The sequence below is a fragment of the Phoenix dactylifera genome, chromosome 2 (assembly GCF_051530095.1).
Source record: "Phoenix dactylifera cultivar Ajwa chromosome 2, Ajwa_hap1_PhDact_Kaust_v1.1, whole genome shotgun sequence".
In the NCBI taxonomy this organism is placed as follows: Eukaryota; Viridiplantae; Streptophyta; class Magnoliopsida; order Arecales; family Arecaceae; genus Phoenix; species Phoenix dactylifera.
The window spans coordinates 35039647-35058574 of NC_143191.1; the positions used below are offsets into that span (position 1 = coordinate 35039647).

General features: G+C 37.9%; 1 protein-coding gene and 1 long non-coding RNA gene across 7 annotated transcripts; one reads left to right on the plus strand and one right to left on the minus strand.

Moving 5' to 3' along the window:
- The first annotated feature begins 1006 nt into the window (after positions 1 to 1006).
- LOC103701689 (cyclic nucleotide-gated ion channel 17-like) lies at positions 1007 to 9620 on the plus strand. 2 transcript variants are annotated; one of them, XM_008783856.5, is made up of 7 exons: positions 1007 to 1400; positions 2077 to 2575; positions 5787 to 5999; positions 6144 to 6451; positions 6781 to 6892; positions 7527 to 7763; positions 8581 to 9620. In XM_008783856.5, the coding sequence occupies exons 1-7, from the start codon at positions 1345 to 1347 to the stop codon at positions 9310 to 9312; spliced, it is 2157 nt and encodes a 718-aa protein (XP_008782078.1). In that variant the 5' UTR covers positions 1007 to 1344; the 3' UTR covers positions 9313 to 9620. The 2 variants fall into 2 exon arrangements, with proteins under 2 accessions (XP_008782078.1, XP_088572290.1); XM_088716164.1 differs by lacking the exon at positions 7527 to 7763 and having other exon boundaries at positions 1018 to 1400.
- Positions 8561 to 18374, minus strand: LOC108511096 (uncharacterized). 5 transcript variants are annotated; one of them, XR_001879129.4, is made up of 3 exons: positions 18104 to 18374; positions 16813 to 16918; positions 8561 to 13305 (listed from the first exon to the last, which is right to left on the minus strand). It is a non-coding gene; the product is annotated as an uncharacterized LOC108511096 (long non-coding RNA). The 5 variants fall into 5 exon arrangements; XR_003384624.3 differs by having other exon boundaries at positions 8561 to 13091; positions 13201 to 16918; XR_015975387.1 differs by lacking the exon at positions 16813 to 16918 and adding an exon at positions 16919 to 17016.
- Positions 18375 to 18928: the final 554 nt, after the last annotated feature.

Genomic DNA, 18928 nt, shown 5'->3' on the forward strand with positions numbered 1-18928 from the left:
TTTTTCCATGCAGCTCGTAATTCCATCAATAGAATGGTAGTATCAAAAATCTTAACATCTCCAGCAGCTATAAAGGTCTCATTAGTACCCTTATGATAAAACCTGCGCTATCAAAAGCTCCTCTCATTTGTATACTGCTATCAAAATTGATCTTGACATAGCAGGGGGTGGTAGCTCCTTAAAAAAATAACATAAATAAGAGGATGCAAAATCTCCACTAAAAGAGCCGCAGATTTCTCCTTATATTAGAGGTCCCTCTGAAGTCGATATATAGGCATACTCCTTAGCTCGGATGAAGGCTTTTAACAAAATCACTCTTGTATTCAACGTTGTACCTTGAAAAATAAGATTATTCCTAAACAATCAAATTTGATAGGCAATATAATGCATCAACACTGCTTCAAATCATCTATCTTTACTGGAATACTTCTCTGTGATGAGCTGAAGAAAATGATCTGGAGGAGTGGTGGGGACAATAGCTAAATCCTGAAATGGGGCTAATCTCTAAATCTGGGCCACCGATCTACTCTGAATTAGAACAGAGCTTTAAACTCCTCAACATCTGGACATATATCATAATGGCTCTCTCTATAGGAAGGCCTCTCCGATGAAGAAAATTATAACATAGTAATGGACACCAAGCTATTTTTTACGCAAATAAAGCAATCCTAGGATGAATATTTATCCTTCATGCGTAATGGACATCATGTTTGGGTTGGGAATTGGTTTAAAAGAATTTATAAACATGCGATGCGTCTGTTGCCAAACGAGAATATGGATACTGAAGAATATTTCCTCAGCTAACTCCAGACTCGAATTGTGAGTGCACGTGGGGTTTAATTATTGGTCGAAGGGTGAGCTATCATGATAAATGAACGCCTTGACGCTTTCCATCAACGCGCGAAGACTTATGACTTATTCAACGGCGTTAGCAGGGTCCGCGTTACTCCCGTAATACGCCGTCGTCGTCAACGCTCCTCTCTCTCTCTCTCACTCTCCTCGGTTCATAAAGTTTTAGTTTATTGACTGCGAGACGGAAAGCCTTAAGCTTATGGAAGTTAGAAAAGCGTTGTCTTTGAAGCAAGCCATGGCTTCCCTCCCCTGGTCTCGGAGCTCCCATTCTGCTTCCAGAAAGGGATAAGAATTGGTTTTCAAGAGCTCGTGGCGGTGCTTGATTCCTTCTCTATTCGACTCCCTGACGGTTGGAACTCGGACACCGGGGGTTTAGCGAGCTTAAAACTGCTTCCTTTCCATTTATTGGGTTAATTTCTTCTTTCGTTGAGACCCAGATGTTGGAGGGCGGTCGTCGGTAGATTCTTTCCGAGTATTGTTGGGATTAGAGCGATGTTTGGGTCCAAGGTCATTGATGAGGCGGAGGCGAACAAGGAGAGAACCGTACGGTGAGTTGAAAGACTTTGCTCTGTCTCGTCTTGCAGATATAAAAGCTAACATAAAGATTCGATTTTGATGTGGGTTCTAAATTTTAAGAATCAAAACCCGAGAAAAAAAAAAAAAAAACATCTTGCTTTTAATTGTGTTGACGAAATCTTTCCTTTGTCTTCTTAAATCTAGGATTTATAGGTTTGTCTCATAAGAGTTGAATTTCAGCTAACAATGATGATTAATCTTCTTAACTTTATTCTTAGTTTTGGCTTCTGATTTTTGGGCATGTAGACATAGGAAATATTTTGGTTACTGTGCTATTCATTAATTGTTTGAGTGGATGTTTTTTTTATTGGTGCGATTAAATGTTACGAATCTTTCATTCTCCTAAGAATTTTCTTACTTTTCTGTAAGTGATAATTAATACCTTGATTTATAACTCAGGAGAGGCAAACAAATCATTACTGAAACTCTTTTGGCGTTTCTTTTCTTTTTTTCTGTTTGAGATGTCAACTTTTTTCTGTTTGAGGAACAAATCTCATCCTTAGACATTCATTTAGACTAATCTATCTAATCAGAGCAGCCAGGCTCTTGTGCTATCCAGCAAAACTCCATCATCCCTTATAACTCCATGGACTTCGTTGAATTCCTTTAGGACTTTTCTTTCTTTGACGTCATTTATTCCCTATGCAGGTTCTATACTGATGAGAAGGACCAAGGCAAACCCATGTACCAGGTACAAAGACCTGGTAGGATTGATGCTAGTATACCATGGGGAAGAAGGTTTGGAAGGTCTAGGGTATTCCCTGGGGGCCGCAAGTCATGGCAAAAGCAGATACTAGATCCTGGAAGCCATGTTGTGCTGATATGGAACCGGGCTTTTCTTGTTGCATGTTTGGTTGCTCTTTTCATAGATCCTTTGTTCTTCTACTTGCCTTTGATTGAAACTCCTGAACGTTACTCATGTGTTAAAACGGACCGACGTCTGAACATTACACTCACTTGTGTACGGTCACTTGTCGACTTATTCTATATATTGCACATCGTTGTAAAATTTCACACTGCATTTGTAGCCCCAAGCACCAGAGTATTTGGGAGGGGAGAGCTTGTCATGGATCCAGGAGAGATTAAAAAGAGATATATGAGATCAGAATTCTTCATTGACCTCGCAGCAGCCTTTCCTTTTCCACAGGTACTTTCTCATTTCTTGAGATAGTCTTAAAACTAATATGTTGTCCCATGGTTTATCTTTTTTATTGTCTAATCAAGCAACTTGTATTGAAGATTATAGTTCATGTGAATAACTGTAGAGGCAGTTCTGTAGATAAATGTTTTAGATAGCTTCAACTTCACATAAATAAGCAACTACATGTGATGTTTCTTCTTAATCCTGTGCCTCTAGGATATAGAGTTTGTTTCCTTCTCATGAATGAAATGGGTGGGTTCCTATCTTTACTTTTAATAAGTGTGCAACTTGAAGTCATATCGGGCCAAGTTTTTGTTTGAAATGTTTCAATGATTTTTTTAAACGTTAAGAGTTGAAACAATTGACTAAAACAATCTTCTCTGAGATGCAGATTTCAGATCATGGAACCTTTTTCAGCAAAAAAAAACAAAAGAAGCTTATTAGTTAAGTATTGGCCTCTGAATGCTTGAAAAGCATGCCAAAGATCAACTTAGAGTTAAGTTTTTGGAGACAGGAGATATAACACAGATGCTGATGTGATTTGGATCTGATCAAGTCACATAACCAGAGACAAGGTGGTTTAGGACCACATCGCAGAAAAGATAGAACAGAGGCACACCATAGCTTTAGTTCTTTCATTCAAAGCTCCACAAAACCATAAACAAAATATCCATGAAACTATCCCCTGAACCCAACTGTAATGCTTTTCAACTTCCTGATTTCAACATTTTGTGAAAAGTAAAACTTAATGAAAGGCTTCGCATTATCCCTTCATTTATCAAAAATGGTTGATGACATTTAATTTTATTTGCAAGCTGACTCTACAGTATATATGTGTGTGTGTGTGTATGTGTGTGTTTTATGTAACATTTGATTAAATCTTCGTGAAGCTAGATAGAATCTAAAGGAAATATTCCTCATTCAATGTTAGTCACTTTTTACTAGAACAGAAAATGTCTTTGTTTATCGAAGTTTCCCATTTTCATGTTCTACATCACCACTACCTAATTCTTGCTTTTTTTTTTCTTTCATCTAGCTTTTTTCCACTCTCTTTTTTGCAGTCCTATTTCTGAAATTATGATATTAGTGTCCCTTGCACCTCATCCCTGAGCATCACCAGCTTCACCAAAACCAATGCCAACATCATTAGCAAAATGGAGTTTCTTCATTTTGTTGCAAGATGCTTGTTAACTTCTCTTGATATTAATCTCTCTTTCTTTAACTTTGTCCACTTTGATGTCTTTTTAGGGCATCCACTTAAACTGCTCAGCTAGTTGAGCAGCGGCAGCCAATAATAATAAATTGGAGAGCCCATAAGGTTCATCCTGGATCGAACATAGCAACCAAAGGTCTCAAACACTGTCCTGCTTTTTTGACCACTTGTAGGAAGCTTTCTTGAAATGGCTCAGACATTTCCATTGAATACTAGAGGAGTTGGAGGAGGAATACGTTAAAGTGGTGCCAAAAGCAGCAACAAGCACGTCTTTGGAATACAAGATAAAACTTGTCTAGTGGTAAGCATTTAGCAGCATGCTGAGCAATTGTGGAAGGGCTCAAACTCAAAATCTAGGCAAATTGAGAATTTTGTCATTCATTCTAATGAATTAAAATTCGATTTATGGAATCCATAGAGTGACTCCAAGGTTTTTTTTGTGACTGTGGGACTGTAAGCGCAGAACTACACTCTTGGGAATGCAACTCCCTCTAGCCTGAAAGGTCTTTGATGCATTATTCTTGATCAAAAATGGGAAGCAAGAACCTTTGGTTACTCTTGTCTTCTCCAACAGAAGTTCCAATAGATGTGAGTATCAATTACTCTTAGAGCCTCAAGTAATTTGGAAGGCTATTTTTCACACATTGATTATAGGAAACTAGAATTTTCATTTTTGGTCCTCTGTGCAACTATATAATCCATCAACTTAAGATGTTCTTTTGAACTAGCTCACTCAAAGAAGCCTTTTCTCTAGGTGGACCCCAGTTTCGCTGTCGTCTGGCAAAAAGCATTCTTCTCATACTAGTGTAATTTTCCCCACTATTTTCAATTAAGAACCTAGTAAATTTAATATCATTCTCTGCATCAATGACTCTCCACTTTGTCTGAATACTATTTGTCCGTAGATTCTCCTGCAAACTAGTTAGCCTGTAATCTCCACTGGCCCATTATTGAAATAACCCTGTTGAATCACCCTTGATGGCTTGTCACCTTGCAATCCTCCCACTCTGCCCCCACCCAGCTTCTTTATGCAGCTCGTAAATGAAATTTCTTTCCCAGGACTTCTCAAAAATCTCCCGCATAAGCTGGTTTCAGTTCCTTCTCAATGCTCCTGTATGGTTGTAACCTGGAAAGGGGAAAGTAGTCCAAAGTGCAAGTGGAAATGAGCATGTACGATCCCTCTGCATTGTCCAGATGGCCATTTTCTCCTTCATTGTTACACAAGAATCATTGTCGTAATCTTGAATATGGTCCCTGCTGAATTGGGAATCTTCGCAGCAGCTTTGTGCTTTTGCATGTGTATACTAAGAACTCAAATAATTGGAAATACATGGATATGCCATGTGAATGATCATATAATCATAAAATTGGAGGATGTTACTAGTTATAGCTAAAGGAAGGATCTCTAGGAGGCTAATTTCTGTTTCATAGAATAGGCTTAACCAGTGGAGCTGCTATGAAACCGGTTATAGACATAAGAAACATCATAAAGAAAAATGAGGTTACCAACTTCATATCTAATGTAATATGAGCTATGGTATATTTTGACAATAGGAATATTTCATTTTTCCGCCAACTAGTAATAAAAAACCAGTATATTTCATTTATGAAATAAAGTTAGAAATAGATGGTTCGCTTTTGTTCAATTGCTACTCTTGAGTAATGTAATACTTGAGTTAAAGATATTAAGCTTATTAGATCTTTACTTTGTGTTGTATCGTTTATGGTTTTACGCTCGCATTTTACTTTTTTTGCTTTAAAACTCTTCCACATGACAATTTACGTTATTTTTTCTTGAATCTTTCTGTTTTCAACTCTCATATACACTCTGGCCATTTAACATGGCTTTATTAGTAAGTCCTGGTCCTGCTGCCTGAAGCTTACCCCTGAGAAGATGCAAGAGAAGAGGGAAGAGTAAACCGTGGAGGAAACTTCTTTACTTGAATCGTCATATCTAACTGCAGGCTGTATTTTGGCTGATGTTTTTGTATTTCCTTTCTGCAGATTTTCATCTGGTTGGTGATGCCTGTCGTAGGAAAACATTACGCCAATCATAAAACTACTACTCTGGCACTGGTTATTCTTATTCAGTATATGCTTAGATTGTGTCTCATATTCCCTTTAAGCAATCAAATTATTAAAGCTGCCGGGCTTGTTGCAAAAACTGCTTGGGGAGGAGCTGCATACAATTTAGTACTATTCATGTTAGCGAGCCATGTATGTCATCTCACTTCACCTTCCTTGCACATTTCAATTGTATGATATTTTACAACAAATGTGAAGCACTTATAGATTCATTTCTTATCTTACCAATTGCACTCTAGCGGGAGTATAACTATTAAATGATGATCTATCTTGTAGGTCATAGGAGCGGTTTGGTATCTTTTGTCAATCAGCCGGCAGATTACATGCTGGAAATCAGAATGCCAGACGGAGAATAGGTTGAATGGAACATGTGATCTTAAATTTCTAGATTGTGACATTTCAAACTGGAACGATCGCCAACGATGGGCAAAGGAAACAAATGTTTTCTCAAACTGTGATGTGAATAATAAAACCATCACTTTCAAATATGGCATATTCGAAAACGCATTGCAAAATGATGTTGTCTCCACAAAATTCATTGAGAAATACCTCTATTGCCTTTGGTGGGGCTTGCAAAATTTGAGGTTAGAATCCCTTTTTTTTAACAAGCTATAGTGTTTCTATTTGATTTTCTCTTCATGTATGGAATATGATTACTTCTTCACTGGGTTTGCTTCTTTTTCTTCCTTCCATAACTTGCAAAATGAAGCGCTTCTTTTTCTTCCTTCCATAGCTTGCAAAATGAAGCTCGACTTCGGTTCCTTTAGTTATTGTACTGCAGCGCCATTAGCTAGTCTGATGTGGTCAAAATGTTATCAATTTCCGGGACCAAACTTTACATGACCTGATATATCTTTCTCTTTGTTGGCATGTTATTGTAGACTTTCATGGCATTTTCTGTTTCTTTTGTCAGTTCATATGGCCAAACTCTGACAACAAGTGCTTTCATTGGTGAAACGTCATTTTCCATATTCATAGGTCTCCTTGGTCTTGTCTTGTTTGCTCTTTTGATCGGCAACATGCAGGTATTTTAAATTTTATAATTTGCAGAAACTTTTAAATATCTTTTGTTTTCTTTCTTTTAGAATGTTTCCTTTCTTTTGTTGATTATCTTTTAGAAATTATATATGAATGTTTTCTTTCTTTTGTTGATTATCTTTTAGAAATTATTCCTTAATTTGGTACTTGAAATTTGATATCGACATCAATAATCAAAGCCTTTGATTCCTTGGTGCATTATTTCATCTGATGATACTATACTGTAAAAGAGGGAAATTTAGTTCTTGGAGATTTGTTAAGTTGATATCCAATTTATCGTATACTTCTCACTTTGTCTAAAAGATTACAAATCACATGCCTCTAAAAATTTCAAGAGTTTGGCGGCGGACATTTTCTCTCTCTCTTGTTTGGCTCATTCAGTTCTTAGATCACACCTGATGGGAGGCAAAAAGGATAAACCATTGGATACAGATTTCAACCATAACACCACCTACTGCTATTAGATCTAAAATGGATATTATTCTGTTTCCATTAATTGATAAACCATTAGATATATTTTAGACCTACTTGCAATCTATTACTAAAAGGGTTGAATGGTGGAGATCACACCTGCTGCTATTCTGGTTTCTGTTAACTGATAAAACATTAAATATGTTTTAGACCTACCTGCAATCTATTACTAAAAGGGTTGAAGAGTGGAGGCTGAAGCGAACAGACACCGAAGAGTGGATGAGCCATCGCCAACTTCCTCATGAGCTGCGGGAACGTGTCAGACGGTTTGTTCAGTACACGTGGCTTGCAACGCGAGGAGTTGATGAAGAAAGCGTTCTGCAAGGTTTACCTACAGATCTTCGTCGAGATATCAGACGTCACCTAAGCTTAGACCTTGTTCGCGGTGTAAGTGGTTTCCCCATGCTTGATATAGTTTTTCTTTGCTCGCAATGACATTTTTTTGGTACAATCATCGAAATGATGGATATGGGGGTGGAAAAATGAAAACTAGATTTGGGGGAATAAAAATGGGGACAGATCCAACCTTCAAAATTCTTGCTTTCAGCTTTTTTTTTTTACAGAAATTGAAACCTCATAGATAGAAATATTGAATTGAGGAAGAATGCTGCAATTATGCAAGATGGTTATAATAATGGTATGCCATGCCGACCTGAACCGAGCAGTACGAAGCATATTGTACTGTACCAGTTTGGTATCGGCATCCGGTATGGGTGATGTACTGACATCCGGTACGCCAAAAAAAATTTGTATCATATCATATCGACACTGTGCTAGTGTGACACTGATACGGAGTCCGGTACAGAGACAGCGAACCTTAGTTACAATGGTCTTTTCTAAAACAAACCATGTCTAAGTGAATCTGTAATACGATTCTGCAGCATTTTGGAAGCTCCATTTTATTCGTGGAGATCCATACGAATCATCTCATGCATTTGCCCGTTGATGGTTTCTCGTTATCGAAAGCATATTGTTTTCTAAACTGAACAATTCCATGTTTATTCCTCTTCATTGTCTTAAAACTTCAAGTTCTGCTCTCGCCATGCAATGACAAATTGGTTCTACTCTTTTCCAATAGTTTGTTGGAATTCTTATGTCAAACCATTTTTTTTTCCTCCTGCAAGTGTAACTCCATAGATGCAGATCAACATTCATTGCCTTAGATGCTCCAAGTTCCAAGCCCGTTTCTTTTGCAAAATTGCAGGTCCCTTTCTTCTCGGAGATGGATGATCAGCTCCTTGATGCCATATGTTTGCGTCTCGTATCCTGCCTGAGCACAGAAGGCACCTGCATTGTTCGTGAGGGTGACCCTGTGACGGAGATGCTTTTCATTATCCGTGGGAGATTAGAGAGCTCCACCACCGATGGGGGCAGAACAGGTTTCTACAACTCCATTATTCTTAGACCTGGTGATTTCTGTGGTGAAGAGCTGCTCACCTGGGCACTGCTTCCCAAGTCCAACGCCAACCTGCCCTCTTCCACCAGGACTGTGAGAGCTCTGGTTGAAGTAGAGGCCTTTGTCTTGCGAGCAGAGGACCTGAAGTTTGTTGCAAACCAATTTAGAAGACTGCACAGCAAGAAGCTGCAGCACACATTCCGCTTCTATTCCCACCATTGGAGGACATGGGCTAGTTGCTTCATCCAGGCAGCGTGGCATCGGTACAAGAGAAGGAAAATGGCTAAAGACCTGAGTAGGTGGGAGTCATTCTCCTCCATACCAGATGAGCAAGCAACCAATGAGTCAGGGCAGGAGGATGAGTTCTCTGGCAGCTCCATCGATCCTTCTCATCCTACTGCAAAGAATCTGGAGGCCTTGAAATCAGCATCTAAGTTAGCTGCAAGTTTCAGGAAATCTCAGAAGGTGAAGGCTCTTGACATGCCCACCAAGTTCCTGAAGCCAAGTGAGCCCGACTTCTCTGCCGACCCCGATGATTAGTGCCTCATACTATGCTCGTAATCCATAATTACTAATGATCATAGCTGCTACAATTCTACTTCTGCCCGTATTGCATTGGGAGGTTTCCACGCCCAAGCCCCCCCAACAGACAGTAAGATGTACATTGGAGTCTAAATTATAGGAAAAACTGAAGGCTTTGCCAAATGACATGGTATTTGGTTGTGTTGGTTTGACTCTCTTTCTGTTATTGATACGCTTGTAATATTTCAGAATTTAGCTTTGTCGTTGTACAATATGGACTCATCTGTCAATGAAACTTATGTGATAATCTAATATCATCAGTTTAATCGACGGCCCTCCTTTTTTCTGTCAAGAGAAATTTGCATTGTAGATCAGCTTATGTCGAGGGGAATTTTGACAGCAGAGCTCTCTGCAAAGAATTGTAGCAGGTGCTGGTGCAAGCATTTATCCTCAACCTCTGTTTGACTGCAGCCTGGGAAGGCAACCGGTTCGCGTGTTCAGATTACTAGGGAAGCTAAGCATCAAATTGAGGGCCCTTTAAGGTGTCTCATACTGTCAGGAACGGAACTAGGGATGCAAATTGGTCGGATCAGATCAGGTCATGAGTAATCTCGACCCGATCTGATTTTTTGTTCGGATCCTAATTTTAGACCCAAATTCGACTCGGTTGAAGATCGGGCCGGGTCGAGTCCAAGTTGGGTTTAGGTCCGGGTCGGGTCAGGTTCTGGTCCAATCAGGTACGATTTCTTTGTGCCTTTGGGAAAGAATTTGAGCATTTGGTCATATCTTAAGTATGAGGTGCTGGGTGACCCATGACTTGAAAGACTTGCAGTTGACCTCCAGTCAGAACAGATGACCCATGACTTACTAAGTCGGTCTACAAGCCAAATTTCATATCACACTATTTTTTATCTATATGACTGATTGGACGGAACTTGGTGTCTCCCAGCTCCCCTCTCACGAGGGCAAAAAAGATCCCAGGCCTTCTTCCAAAATCCAATTCCATTGCAGAAAACTGGCACATGACCCATATTCAGTTCAGTGTTCCCTCACTTTCTCCCTTCAAAAGTTAAAAGAAACAAAAACCAAAAAACAGAAGGAAAAAAAAAAGCCAGCTACCGAGACACCAGAGGTATCAACATTGTAATAGATCGAGAGAGAATCTTGACGGGCCAAGGTTCCTTTGGATTCTGTGAACCTATGCTTGTTTCTATCCTTCCACGCTTGAACCGTACTCCCCTTAAGGCTTTTCTTTTTTTTCTTTTTTTTTTGGTCCAAAGCTTTCCCTCCTTGATGGAGGGCATTTCCCATCCCCTAGGGAACAAGCTAACAAGCTCCTAAGAAACCCATATCTCCTTCCTGTCTGCCCTGAAAACCCGCCATAAATTCACTTAAAAACGACCAATAGTACCATGACCCACACCTACACACACACACACACAAAAACTCTCTCTTACTTTTCCTCTCTCTCTTCGGGTCCATTTGGGTCGGATCGGGTTTGTTCGGTAAACCCAGACCCGATCCAGAAAATAATTCGGATCTAATTTTAGGATCCAACCCGGACCCGCGGGCTTTACATAAGGTGTAAAGCCTTAAACCAACGTAGGCTTTACATAAGGTGTCTCATGAGCTCTCCATTCTATTCCTTGCTGACCGCATGGGCTGTCTCTTTTCCTTTCCTACAGGTAATTGAATACTCTATGATGCTGGATCCCCTATTAAACTATAAAATGGGAAAAGATACCAACCAACTATGGCAAAATGGAAGGAAAAAAAAAAAGCTTTCCAGGACCAATAGCAAAACCAGAACAGATCATGTGCCAAAATTAGTGGCCATCATCCATTTGGACAGTGCAGAACCGAGATACACCGATTAGGGTAGGAGCTGCCGGAGAAAAGATGGGCAGGCCTATCCAAATTCACTTCATTAAGATCGTGAACAGATTGATAACCAATAGCAAAGTGTACTGAGATTTGAACCCAGGACTGAAAGTTAGTGCCAACATCGCTAGCACAACTTTGGGAAGTAGCTAGCCATATTAGTTTGATATAGCAAAACAAAAGCATGAACAAAAAGGCATGGTGACAACAGCAATTACAAGGCAGTGGTTGGTAAACGACTACAGAGACAGAAAATGAAGTTTTCCCAAAACCTATATGGTTAAGGTGAAATGGAAAATAAAAGCGGCCAAGTCAAATGGAAAAGAAAGTATCTTTGGAGTACAATTGTGATTTAGAAAAATAAAATCAAACTATGTGGCCAGCAAAACCTATGACTCCTGTTGCACCCACCCAACCACCCACCCAATATAAAAAAAAAACGATGACTCATTCTCGGTGTAGAAAGTCCAGCAAAGGCAATAAATTGAAAATTTATATTCCCCCAAACACAGGAAAGAAATATACAAAATGAGGCATCACTGCAGTAGTCTGAGCCTGACTATCATTTATTTAGTTCAATATAAACTTTAGGTGATGAAATTCGATAAGAATATTCTTACCAAAAACAAAATTATAAGGATATACCTTCAGAATGTTGGATGTGTCACAGCAGCTCTATGACTCATTAAGTCATCCCATACATGAAAATAAGTCATTTAATAATGTTCTCCATTATTAGCTCTATAACTCAATAAGTCATCCCATATCAATTGCACACATGGATAAAACATGTCTCAACTTTAATTCATTTTTGTCAATACTTCAACCTTTACAAAATCAAGTAAATCTAAAATGGCTATTTGACCTTGCTCATGTCCTCTTCAAAATTCTTCATGTATGTAAGTGTGATAACCTACCTTTTGTTTCAGTTTTCACAAGCTAGAGTCATGCTGAGAAAGTAAAAATCAAAACTAGGTTTTTACTCCTCATATTCTGCATTAGAGTTTTAATAATAAAGTTAACTTATCCCGGAAGTGGAAGTTCAAAGCTTAGCCTTCCAAAATGTAACAAGAACCAAAACTGCCATGGATTTCAGCCTCATTTAGTCTGTTTTAGACATATCTGAACCAATCTCCTGACAAAACAACAGTTCTGGATATAACAAAGAAGAAAAGTGTAGCTAAATAAACATATAATGATGAGCTTTGCAACTACAATCTTGGAAGTTACAATCCTTATATCCAGATCTTCATACAGTCTGCTATTTGATTTGTATCATTTATTTTCTCTGTTTCGTAATAGAACGATCTCAAATACATTGACACTTCATGCATGATATCATTTTAGTTTATGGACAAACATTATATTGTTTTCTATTTTTGGCCATCTCATTAAAAGCATCTAAAACAAACATGGAAAAACCAAAATTATTGACCTAAGAAGATGGCACAACATAATCCTAAATCAAAGTATAAGACCTTGAATTATAATGGTTCTGAAAATTTTTGACTAAGATATACAGACCTACACACTATCACAATTCACAACAATAAATAAAATTACATCAAAAGCACCAACAGAAACTCCTGAGCACAATAGATTCACATAAGTGAGAAAACGTTACAAACCTTGAAAGAAAGATATGCAGATTTTTGAAGCCCCCTGCTTCTACTGCTGCATCTCAAACAATAATTGAGTGGTATTTTCCTCTCAGCTTCCTGAAACCCTTTGTTGGGATGCCGGTTATCCCAAAACAATAAATTTAAAATAAATCTTTTTTTGAGGGAAAAGAAAATGGAGTTACCTGGACATATACAATACCAAGGACTAATAGCAAGTCCCATGTAGTTTCTATCCTGAAATGCTTGTGCAACTAACTGTTCATCCAAATGATGCGGGCAAGTATGATATGATACCTGTGAATTTTAAAAGAGACGTTCCATTTCCAACTTTCACTTCAAATATCCCTTCCCCAATATAAGCAGTAACTTATCCAAGAGCTGATAATGTAACTGATGACAGTACCGATATTATACTGAAGTCACTGACATATGGACCAAGGTAAAGTACTTGCAATGGCCTCGTGTAGAAATTACAAAATTATTAGCATATATAATTAGTTGCCAAATCCTGTACACATCGCAAGCAACCAAAAGAAAGTCACTATTATTTGAAGAAATTATTTATGAAAGCACTTTTCCAAAACTTTAAAAGATCATACTTCCGAGTAAAAACCCACCAATAGTTTGTTGAGTGGAAAGTAAAGTTTCAGCACAGTAGCCTTCATTAATATTGTCCTTTCAGATACCAAGATAAAAAATAAACATGGGATACAAATATGAATCTTCATAGAGGAAGGAGGAAATTATGTGCATGTAATGCACAATTCTGGCAGAAGCTCATCATATAATTATGCATTTGATGAAGATATAATTACCTTTTTCTTCAATACCCAAGAATCAAGTGTAGCATTATGGGCTATGTCAAAGTTAATTTTTAAAAATTTAATCAGTTCTAGAGTGCAGAACAATTCAGCACGGGTTCAAAAATTTTCATCTTCATGAAGTATATTTGGTGCTTCGACACACATCCTTCTTAGATTCCGCCATTAAAGAATCCAATCTTTGTATGTAAGACAGTATAGAATTAGGGGAAAGAATCAAGAAACCATCTACTTGTGCTGTATGGTTCAAAATATTGGCAACAAAGATTGGCCATGAGCTTTAGGTTATAGGTTCGTGGATATAAAATGCTTTGATGGATATGATAGGTTCAATGGAAGTAGGATATGAGTACATTTGAGGAGGCACAATAGTTGCATCACTATGGAAGCATTAGTGAATTTTATTGAGATGGCATGCCCATATGCAATAAAGATGTGAGGAACATAGAATAGAAGAGGGGATCCAGGTTCAATTTGAGGTGGGGAAGGACTCAAAAAGACATGAATGGAAAAAAGGAATGACTCTGGCGAAGCTGGCAGTGACATAAACATTGTCCCTTCAAAAATGGATTCGCAAATCTAAACCTTAATATTTGGATGAGGTTTGATACCTCATGAACATGATGATGAATGATTTGATGATGTAAGTATTGTATTATATTATTAACTAAGGCTTTATTTGGTTCAGGGAAAAGAAAAAATGGGAATAGGAAAAGTTATGCTTAAAGGAATAGTTATGCCCTGAGTCATGCCAATTTTTGTTTGGCTCTAGTTTTTGGAATAATTTTTGGATGATGACTTTCTTGTCCATAAAAAAGTAGAAAGTAGGCATAAAAGGCGCCTTTATGCCAAGGAGTGAATTATGACAGCTCCCCTCTGGAATAGTCATGCCAGTCATTGCAAGTTTGACCGGCATAACTATTCCTTGGTTAAGCCTTTAGCCTGCTTATGCCTGAACCAAATGCAGCCTCAAGGTTGAGCTTTTACTCTAGAACAAGTTTCTACAGATGACATGTTTCATTCTTCAAACTTCAGATGTTGATGATTTGCTGGAGTATCAGGAAGAAATATTCTAAGACCATAAAATTAACTTCTGTTAAAAGAAATAATAATTTTTTAAAAGTAGCAAACAAATTTGAGGTCCTAAACTGCTGTTCCGGCAAGATTTTGCCAAATATGAAAAGCTACATGGAAGAAAAGGATATAAATATCAAGATACGCCACAAAAAGACATGAATGGAAATGAGGAATGATTTTGGAGAAACTGGCAGGGACATCAGAAATTTGGTGAAACAAGCAGTCACATCAGAAATTGCCCTTAACCTTAAGGAATGGATTCACAAAGCTAAACCTTAATATTTGGATAAGGTTTGTTACCTGATGATGCATGACTTGACTGATCTACGTACTTTACTGCATCAACAACTAAAAGTTTCCCTGGAACAAGTTTCTATGGCAATTCTATTTATGATGTGTTTCATTCTTCAGGCTTCAGATGTTCAGCAGCAAATATTCTAAAACCATAAAATCACTTTCTGCTAAAACAAACCATAACCCTATATAGAAACCAAAAATGGAGGTCCTCTACTGCTGTTCCGGCAAGCTTTTGCCAAATATGAAAAAGTTATATTGAAGAAAATGATATAAATATCAAGATATACTGCAAAAAGAGATCAATGGAAATGAGGAATGATTTTGAAGAAGCTGGCAGGGACATCAAATATTGTCCCTTAAAGGAACGGGTTCACATATCCAAACCTTAATATTTGGATAATTTTTGTTACTCGTAACTATGGTGATGATGACTTGACTGATGTAGATACTGCACTACATTATTAACTAAAGGTTGAGCTTTTACTCTGGAACAAGTTTCTACTGCAGTTCTATTTACAACATGTTTCATCTTCAGGCTTCAGACTTTGATACTCTTCTGGAGTATCAACAACACACATTCTAAAACAATAAGATAATTTTCTGTGAAAAGAAACCATAATTCTATTAGAGCTTAAAACAAATGTGAAGGTCCTCTAACACTGTTCAAGCAAGATTTTACCAAATATAGAATTCAAGACTCCCACTGTTCTAGGATTTTACTATTGATAGCTAAATATTCTGGAGATGGGAGTCTTAAAGGATTTCTCTGGGAAATCTCACTTTACTTTCCTAAGTTTACTCACCAATAAAGGGTTATACCTTTGCCTTCGATGTCTAGTCTTAAAACTCATACGTTCAATGGTTTAGGTACTAACTTCCCTGGTTTGTCATTCTAAGGATATCCAAACCAATAGTAAACAGCCCTGAAAACTAAGTATAAAGAAGAATAAGAAAATTTTTGACTAAAATAATTACTCCCAGTGCCCAAATTCACGCCACTAGTAGCACCAAGGAATCAACAGAAGGTTTGGCCTAAATTTTGATTGGAGATTAACTAAGAAGATTGGTGGGACCTCATACATGCAAAATTGGGAAAAGTTTTGGGACCGAATAGTGAAGAATGTCCATGAAATGTTTGTGAGTTTTCATCAAAACCTAGGAAAGGGTAAAATGAGAATATGAGATGTAATAGTGAATTGGTATAAAGAATTCAAAACAGGCAGGGTATAGCTCTTATGAGTGCCAGCTTTATTTATGTTATAACAAGGACTGCTAGGAAGCAATGTTGTCTGTTTGACACAAGCATTCAGAAACAGAAACAGCGTCATCAGATAGTTTCATGGTGAATAATTTTTGAAATATAAACCACCATTTAGCACCCGTAGGTAGTTAATTAATAAGAGCATCAACAGAAAGCATACAAACAGTCCATCACCATAACAATTTAAGGGTCGTTAGCTTAAACGCAAAGAGCAGTGGCACATTTAGAGAATGTCAGGGCTTTCATTTAACAACCCTGTTTCATTGAGAAGGGTTGAGATAACCATGCTTAGAGTCTAGAAAACTACGATGATCCATGAATAATAATAACAAACAAGAAGGCATAAATATCATGACTAACGAATTCATGGAAGAGTTAGAATAGGATTTAAAATAAAAATTATAAACTAGAGAAAGCATCAGATTTGAATAGCATCAAATAAACACAAGATAATATGAGCTCTGAACATCACAATTTATTGAATCAAAGCAAGAAGTACTAAGAACACTATTCGAACAAAATAGCAAACAACATCATTTGGTTAAAGGAAAGATAGTACAAGTTTAGTTTTGAAGATTGAAATGTAGGAGTCCATATGCGATAAGTGATTGGAAAAAGACAGCAGAGGATGTCTGAAATGCCAGTTCCATAAATAATGTATTTACCTGCACAGCAGAGTAAGCAAAAGAGTTGAAATTAGCCTCCAAATGCCAAGACTGTGATCCCCCCTACCCCCTCCAATTATCTTTATTTGTATGTATATCTAGAAAAACAAATAGTTAGAAGAAAAACATAACCAAGCAATTAAGAGACTCAATGATTTTGCTAACTAAAGTTGATGAAAATTAAAAGAGGGCACGTGTTAGATATTACATAATGGTGATTAGGAAGTAAGTTATACACAACAAACATGAGAAACATGAGTAGTTTGAATGGTTCACAAAATAGGCAATTTGATAGAAGATAAATAAAGAAAAGTTCAGACAACAGAATTAACTTGAGGCAAGAGATCATATGGTCAGTGCTGCTAGTATCAATAATTTTTTAGTTGATTGCTCAGGACAAAATGAAACATACATTTTTCACTTCTAGGTTTACCAAAAGATGCAAGTTACGACAGCATTTGGTCATATTGTTGTAGAGTGAAGTCAAATGCAGCAACAGGAAAGTCAGTATTCAATGGTGCAGCAGCAAAAGATTGTAAACCGTGTAGCCATGTTGATCTGTTTGGGTATAAAATTTGATTTCTGGTAATCTTTTAACCGAACACCCACCCATTAGTCTGCTGGAACCAGATTCTGTTTTCAGCAATTATCTCATATACATTATAATATGTTCACAGTTAACAGAATTAGAATGATCTTCTTTTGCATGACATGTTGGTCTTCCCGATTCTGCCATCTTGGTAAAGGAGGGTCACCTTCCTCGTAGCTTTCGCCTTCTTTCTTTGTGAGAGAGAGAGAAAAGAAGAAGAAGAGAAGAAAGAGAGGAAACCCATTGGTAGAAGGCTCCAAGATTGCAGCTTTCTTTAAATTTCACTTAAGTCCTGTAAAATTAATGCCTCCAATAACTTTAATGAGCTCCAAATTGAGCCCCAAAAGAAGCAAAAATTTAAAAGAAATAAAGCAAGCGCAATAACGAATACAAAAGTGGAAAAGTCTGCACGAATTGAATTTCAAGATTTCATCAAAGCCCAGAAAATCACCACCTAACCAGCTTCAAAAAACAGGGAAAACGAACACCCTAATGCAGAAGCAATCAAGAAAGAAAATCAAATCAAGAAAAAAAGAGAAAATATGCTGCCATCTAAATAGAAGTCGAAAACCTAAAACGGAAGGGAAGAAACGGACATCGCGCTGTTTCCGATCCTGGATGTGATCCCGAGGATAGATTCCAATCTGGGGCTTCTTTTGGGCGCTCCCTCCACTGCCGAGGAGGACGAGGAAGCCCTGAGGACGCGGCGGCCGGGACACGAGGAGGCGGTGGGAGGTCGAGGGAGGGAAGGAGAGAGGGCGGAGAGAAGAAGAAGAAGAAAACCGGAGGAAGAGGAAGAGGGGGAAGAGAGAGGCTTTCGTACCGGCGAGAGGAGCATGGTGTCGCCGCTGCTACGCTCTCGCCTTCCCCTTCTCTCTTCCTTTCCGTTAATAACGTTTTAGAGTATATATAGCTACGTCTCAAAACGGTTGTGGGGAACGGTATCCCGCGGAGGCCCCATATCTCTCTATGCGGTCTCAGATTTACTGCATCCGCCCCATATCTCTCTATGCGGGTCTCAGGTTTACCTCACGCATCATTCATTGCAGTATAAAAGTGTTTGCTCATCAAGCATGTATTCTGTGAAGTTAATGAAGCTGCATATTAGGTGGCTGCTTATGTAGTCAGCTTGCTGGTAGTACCTTGTGGGCTGAAATGAAGAGCTGCCATAGGCGTTTCAAAATATTCTGTTTTCTGATTTTATTGGATGCATTCGTACTCGTGAGACATGAATCATCCATTCTAACACAACAAAAAAAAAAAAAACAAAAGAGTGTCTGCTCATATGGCAGCTACTCATAATAATAGTACAGAATTGATGTTAGAAAAAAAAAGATAATATTAAAAAATTAACAACCTTATTTTTTTCTTAGTTTCTATTAGATAAAGTAATATACATTTTTGATGATAAAATCATTTTT